Here is a 6800-nt window from a genome sequence, read left to right as displayed (position 1 = left end):
CTTCTGAATGAAGCTTCTAGCTAAAACTATATATAATAGTAGTTATTTTGGAACCACTTCTCAGTTGTTGCACATTTTTCTTTCACGTTTGTGCAAAATAGCCACGTTAACTGCATCATCTTTTCATTAAATACGTTTCAGATCTTGAACATTTCCCACAATTTGGGTTGCGGGCGGCTTGGCATTAAAGGCTGATAGTGAGTCTCCAGGCCAGTTGAGAAGCTCTGATACAGTGCAGACCGACGACTTATTGATGACAAGTGCATTAAATAGAGTACATAAAAGGCCCTTAAGGTCCTATACCTCCTCCGTGTGTTTACTGTCGCTAAGAATGCTGACGCACTAGTACAAATACTTTGCTCATTTTTGGTCAAGCTCGAGTGGGACTTCTCCAGAAACAGGAAGCATGTGAGCTGTATCTTCACAAACAGCAGCTGGGTGGTTTTCAGTCCGTCAAGATGTGCACCGGAAAATGTTCCCTCTGCATCTCTGTTAGTCTGTACCCCATCGTACTTTTGTCCATTATCTGCAACATTTTACTGTTCTTCCCCGACTGGGATGTCAAATATGTCAGAGAAGGACACATCACCGAGCAGGTTAAATACATGGGGGGATTCATCGGAGGGGGTGTCCTGGTGAGTTTGTCTCTTTTACTGGTTTTACACACATGCTGCACACTTTGCAAAAATATTTCACACATTTTTGTATCTAGCAGGACTTTAATCTCTGTTTGGATGAATCCACACACTTTCTCAAGCTCTCGCTGCACACCAACACCATCCTTTAGTGTGATTCTCTGAAAATTGAAATACGTCAGTTTGAATCTGGCAGACAGTAGGATACATATTATCACGTCTAATCTTTGTGCTAACTGATGTGTCCAACCACAGGGGTTGATCCCAGCACTTTACATCCACTTGACTGGAGAAGATGGGTGCTGTGCAAATCGCTTTGGGGTGAGTAGTCAGACTTTAGTAAGAGTCGAATGAAATCGGGGAACAAGAAGCAAATACAGGAAAAATAGATTTGAGTTTTCAATGTTGAACTGTAAACTCTTTTTTTATGTTTAAAAAATAAAGAGCAAAACATTACGTGTGTTTCTGCATCATTGTTGCACAAGATGCTGGTCCTTTGGATACGGGTAAAAAAAAACCCACAGCAACGTACATTTCTTTAGTCTCAAGTCCTGGAGAAAATACTTACAACTCTGCAATGAGCTCAAAGTCAACAACTTCTTGTTATTTGAATAATTTTAATACCAGAAGCACAGAGATAAACTGTATTTCCATTTGTGACCTATTTTATTGTTTTGGCTGGATGGCATTTTTATGGCCTATTTACATGGGACTAATAATACCTGCTCACCTGCGACACCGAATCAAGAAACAAATAGCAATAGGCGGATGAGAAAAGTGGCATCAATTAAATTAAATTCAATTTTATCTATTTATATATTACAACAGAAGTTGTATCTAGGCACTTTCCATGTACCAGAACATGACTTCCAAGCAATTATTACATAAAAAATAACAAACACTGGCAGGTAAAAACACCTCTAGTGAGAGAAAAACCTTAAGCCAACCTATCTATCAACTGCTTATCTGAGCTGGTTAGTTTGTGCAGCAGCAGCAGCAGCAGCGGAGTGCAATAAAACAAACGTGCAATAAAGACCTACTTTGCTTAAATTAGGCCTGAAGCTTTTCTTAAATTAAACAATCCTCCCTCAATAGATATAAGTAGGTTTCTTAGGGTTTTCTCATGTCAGTGGCACAGTTGGATGGTGCTTCATGCATCTCCATGACGATACGTGTCCTACGGTTTCCTCGAGTTTGAATGGCAACACACCATAGCTTTTTATTAAACAATGCACAAGGTGAATGTGGCAGGGTGGAGAGGTTGATGGGACACGCGCACCTGTGTCCCATCCACCTGAGTGGCTGCCGCTCTCCACCCTGCCTGCCTTATAAGGCAGAGCTGGACAGCAGCAAAGGGGATGTCGGAGGAGCTGTCTAATGCTGTGCTTCTGCACTGTGTGAGGGTTTCTGGTGTTGGTGAAACTGAAATAAACGGGTCTGCACGAAACTCCGTGTCTCTCCACCCTTCGGTCGGCCCCAGTAGCACTCGCCCTGCTACAGTGAATTTTGCCTTATTTTTTCAACTAGGTTGTTTATGCTTTTACAGACCGTCACCTTCTGAGAAATATAACTTTAGGACTTTAGGACCGCGGATCATCTGTGATCCAGCGCAGTCTGACCCTGTATGGAAAGCCAACATGGTCATATAACGCTGCTGGCCTGACATCCTCCATACGTGCTGATGTGGCACATTTGTGTAGGATAGAAAAAATGATGTGTTTCACAAAAATGTACAGACATTTACTGTATGCCGGGATATATTTCAATATAGAGATGGAGTTCAGTGAAAACAGAACACCGTTTCACAGGTGAACTCTTGAATTAAACACACAGAAATAACCAAATTAACTTTTTGATTTTTTTTCCAGAGTTAGAGAGCTGTGTATTCACATAGGATTGATATTACCCCATTATCTGTCGGTTTGCTGAAATATTGTGGATAATTTGGGGCAGAATTTTTACTTTACAGAAAATTAAAACCAGCAATCTAACTGGAATGAAATCCTAGAAATCCTCTAGTTATTCTGGTCAGCTGCACGTTCCTCAGAAGTTGGAACATGATGATGATGATGATGATGATGATGATACACCAGAGTTCATCAAGTTCCAGTTGCAACCTTTTTCAAGTGATCGTGATCAATATTACTTCAACAATACTGTATTTAACACATACAAATGTCATAGCAACATGTGCCCTGATAAAAAAAAAAATCTATATAAAATGAAGAGCATGTGTCTGACTTTATGTGCATAAACCAAAAACAGTTATAGTTAAAGTTTACTTTGTTGGTGTGAATAGCAGCCATGTTGGACTCTTGAGTTTGGGGTGGATGAGAACTGCTATTTGTCTAAGGTTCTTTATTATTCTCTATTTGTTCATAACCCAGGTTATTAATTTAACAACTTTTAATGATTTCTGACATTCGCTCTCGTTTGACCTCGGCAGATGTTCTTCTCGGTGGTGTTTGCGGCTGTGGGCGCGGCGGGCGCGGCGTACAGTTTCATCGTGGCTCTGCTTGGATTTTCTGAAGGGCCTTTATGCAGAATCGATGATAAGAAGTGGGACACACCTTTCAAAAACGGGTAACAAATTTGAGTAACTTTGATAATATCTCTCGTTGACGTCATGACATTCTGACTGTTTCTTAACCTCTTCGTTTACGCAGCAACTTGACCTACGTGAGTAACCACCAGATGTGGGCCACCTGCTTAGAGCCCAGGAATGTGGTGCAGTTCAACATGAGCTTGTTCCTCGTGCTGATGGGGGCCAGCTGCCTGCAGGCCCTGCTGTGTGCCAGCCAGGTTATCAACGGCCTCGCCGGGTGCATCTGCGGAACCTGCAACAGAAAAGAGGTTTGGTAGTTGTATGATATCAGATTATCTCAGCTTCCCTTCCGCTCTCTCATTTTAATGATTGTTTGCTTGTTCTAACTTCCAGGGGCCATAAGTTTGCAGGCAGGAAGTATTTGAGCATTTACATCTGAAAAAGAAGACCCCCTCCTGGAAGGCTGAGAGAGACGCTCCTGCATACATCTGCATAACATGCTTATTCTCATCTGCTTTCATGTTTATTTCCTGTTGCTTGACATTGGTACTCTGTAAAAAATCAATAATCCAAGTGTGTATTTTAGATGATTTAAACTTGCTGATAATGTGTCCAGAATCAGCATTAAAGTGTGGTGGGATTTGTTATTGGTGCCTGGTGTCGCTTACCTGTCTGAGCCCTCTGCCCCCCCCCCCCCCCAAAAAAATGAAAATAATAGAGTTATACAATTTTAAAATCTAAAATTGAATACAATGAAAATAGAAGTAAATAAAATTACCCAATATGTTCAGATATACAAAAAGAATATGTTAGAAAACAAGTGTTTTTTATTTAAATATATAATAAACACTTTCAATTGTAAAAGATATAATTTTCTGTGTATTATTTCGTATATCAGGCATAACTAGGTTAATGCTGGAGGAACTACTGAAGAGATTAACAATTATTGTTTTTATTATCTCTGTTATTGTGCTGGCGTTGTCACTGAGTACGTTTCTGTTTTATGGTAACTGATGTCCTTTATGTCCTCACTTCTTGGCATTTGCCCAGACAACAGGTGGGAAGACACCTTCTGGATGAAGTATTTAGGAGCCATTTCTGAGCCTCTCCCGGAGTTTATATAAGAAAACCATGAAGTCAATCAGAAAACTTGCACTGTTGCCTTATATTTATTAAAAAAAAAGAGTAAAGCTATAATAAAAATAGTGTCAGTGATCAAATACATCCACACCTAATACATCTGGATCTGTATAGTTTTAAATTATCACTAAAAAAAGAGAAGATCCAACATAAAGCTACTGCTGAACAGCCGGATTTGTATTTATTTACTGTAATAATTTCTAACATTTCTCAAAAACACACTCAGCGTCCCTCCAGAATTCAGTTTCTTTTCTCCCTGATAGTTCAGAATAAAATTGAACTATGAAATACTGCATGTGGTTCATAATGACCTCCAGCTAAGGTCAAAATTATTAAAGGGGACCTATTATGAAAAACACGTTTTCTCTTGCTTTAACATATATAAAGTGGTCTCCCCTCAGCCTGCCAACTCAGAGGAGGAGGAAAGCAACCAAATTCTGCAGTGTCTGTACAGCCGCACGGATGAGCCGTCCAGTGTGATGTGGATCTACGAGCCGTTCAGATTCTGCTCCTGTCGTTACGTAAATACGGGAGCGATTTACATAGGTTTGCCTCTGATGCGTGAAACCATGCACACAACTAACTCCGCCGGCAGGAGCTTCCGCCATTTTTTCGTAGCGGTGTATCACGTCATTCAGGCAGCCAATCAGCACAGAGCCTCATTATCATAGCCCCGCCCACTCAGAATCCCGCATAGATAATGAGGTTAGATAATGGGAAGATAAAGACATGGCTCAGAGGCTGAATTTCTAATTTATTTAGCAAAAACAATCAAAAGCTTGTTTTTAAGACATTCAAGGCCTGTTTAAAATAGGTATTAGATTCCATAATAGGTCCCCTTTAACTTCACTATGGGACGTTTTCTCAAAACACTGACTGAGTTTGTTTTTTTTTAGAAAAACTTTACACGATAAAACATTCCTGAATCTTAATAATCACTTCAGTCATGTGGTAAACAGCCCAGTTACGTCTGTTGAACCTGGTGAACCCAGACCCAGTATAGACGACCGGAACCAGCAGGCCCAGCGGGCTCCAGTCTGAGTGGGAGGAGTTCAGTCAGACTATGGAGAAATGACTTCGTTGGTCCAGAGAGGATTCTGGGAAACCATGCTGGACCTCAGCCGGAGATGTCCTCGGGTCATTGAAAGACTGCCTTCAGGATTGGCCGAATCCACCCGGCAGGTCTTCCACAGACGGGCTCCTGTACGGTCCAGTAGAGTCGCCCTGCTGACCGTGATTGGTTTGATCGGTTCTGTACACCAACAGAACAATGAATTAAATTAATGAATGAAAAAAAAATGTATTGGTCACCACCAAGCATGAACACTTAGGTCACGACCAAAGGGTCAGGGCTGAAGCCTCGGCTTGTGAATGCCCCCCCTTCTTACATTTCAAAATGTTCTTTTGTCTGACATGTTTGAGACATTTTCCTTATATGAAATAAACACAAATGAATAATAGCTAACAACAACAAAAAGCTTATTCACATATACATGCATACCTATCTACTTATGACGTACCTACACATATATCCATACATGTACATACATATATACAAGCACATTACATATCCACATACATACTACACATGCTTATGCCTACAAGGACCACAATCAAGGTTCTGGTGTGACCCTCTCTGGCCCAGCAAAGAGTTGGTGCTACCTTGGAACCGCTTTTTCTGGCCTGGAGCCAGTTCTTTGTCAGTGGAAACAGAAAGCCCGGTCCCAAAATCAGCATTGACTCCAGAACCAGCCCTGGAACCTGGTTTGGTGGAAAAGGGGTATCAGATCCCGGGGCTGCTTTGAGAGTCTGTAGAAGGAGCTTCAGGACCGGGTTCACGGTTGGAGACCCGACAACTGTACGAGGGGTCGGTGTCCCCACTTAGAAACAGCCGTGACATTGTTGTCAGCCGGATGGCTACTCAATAACTGGCTTTTATGGGCGTATTTACTTTACTTTTACACTGAGCTCATGTGAATTTAGCTTAATGGGGAATTTGTTTCTTTGGTTTTCGCTCTTTTGGAATCAAGTGAAAAATAAATCCTTCTGGTTCTGGTTATTGCTGTGGAAACGTTAACTGTTATGTTTGATCTAATATAGGGCGCTAATCTGTTTGACCTTAACCGTCTGTATAATTACATTAAATCTCTCTCTTTTTCAAATTTCCATGTGGAGGAGGAACGACTAAACGTCCGTGCTTCCTTTTATTCGTCATAATAACAGATAAAAGTAATCTTTGATCAGAAAGTGACTTCCAGTTCTCCAGAAACCTATTTGCACAACGCGGTTTCCCCCGGTTGGTCCTCAGAGACCACACGTGTGCTGAAAGGCAACGCCGACATGCTTTTTCTGTTATTTAGATTCCTCCTTTTCCTCCCTCGACTGATAAGACACCGAAACTACCGCAATCAGTTACTAACCGGAGGAAGAAAGGGCTTGTTTGGCCGGCCGACCATCGCCGAGCGTGGACATCCGTCAGG

The 6800-nt window shown here is 41.4% G+C and overlaps 1 protein-coding gene and 1 long non-coding RNA gene across 2 annotated transcripts in view; one reads left to right on the top strand and one right to left on the bottom strand.

Annotated features, from left to right (window-relative positions):
• Positions 1-390: 390 nt before the first annotated feature.
• Positions 391-3987, top strand: LOC133459684 (transmembrane 4 L6 family member 4-like). Its single transcript, XM_061739876.1, has 5 exons — positions 391-635; positions 891-956; positions 3082-3218; positions 3302-3488; positions 3574-3987. The coding sequence occupies exons 1-5, from the start codon at positions 459-461 to the stop codon at positions 3580-3582; spliced, it is 576 nt and encodes a 191-aa protein (XP_061595860.1). The 5' UTR covers positions 391-458; the 3' UTR covers positions 3583-3987.
• Positions 3988-4356: 369 nt separating this feature from the next.
• Positions 4357-6800, bottom strand: part of LOC133459686 (uncharacterized) — a 2705-nt gene continuing 261 nt past the window's right edge. Inside the window, exons 2-3 of the long non-coding RNA XR_009784066.1 lie at positions 6741-6800; positions 4357-5572 (exon numbers count right to left, since the gene is read on the bottom strand). The exon at positions 6741-6800 is cut by the window's right edge and continues 43 nt beyond it. This is a non-coding gene — a long non-coding RNA (uncharacterized LOC133459686). The remainder of the gene's footprint in view (positions 5573-6740) is intronic.

The sequence above is a fragment of the Cololabis saira genome, chromosome 14 (assembly GCF_033807715.1).
Source record: "Cololabis saira isolate AMF1-May2022 chromosome 14, fColSai1.1, whole genome shotgun sequence".
Lineage (NCBI taxonomy): Eukaryota > Metazoa > Chordata > Actinopteri > Beloniformes > Belonidae > Cololabis > Cololabis saira.
Note: the sequence above shows the minus strand (reverse complement) of the source record. Positions and strands in the feature narration are given on the sequence as shown.

Bases quoted from the DNA above. Each gene is read 5' to 3' on its own strand.
- LOC133459684 (XM_061739876.1), top strand. From the start codon at position 459: ATGTGCACCGGAAAATGTTCCCTCTGCATCTCTGTTAGTCTGTACCCC. The intron at 636-890 runs GTGAGTTTGTCT...GTCCAACCACAG, and splicing joins TCATCGGAGGGGGTGTCCTG to GGGTTGATCCCAGCACTTTA. The intron at 3,219-3,301 runs GTAACAAATTTG...TCGTTTACGCAG, and splicing joins GACACACCTTTCAAAAACGG to CAACTTGACCTACGTGAGTA.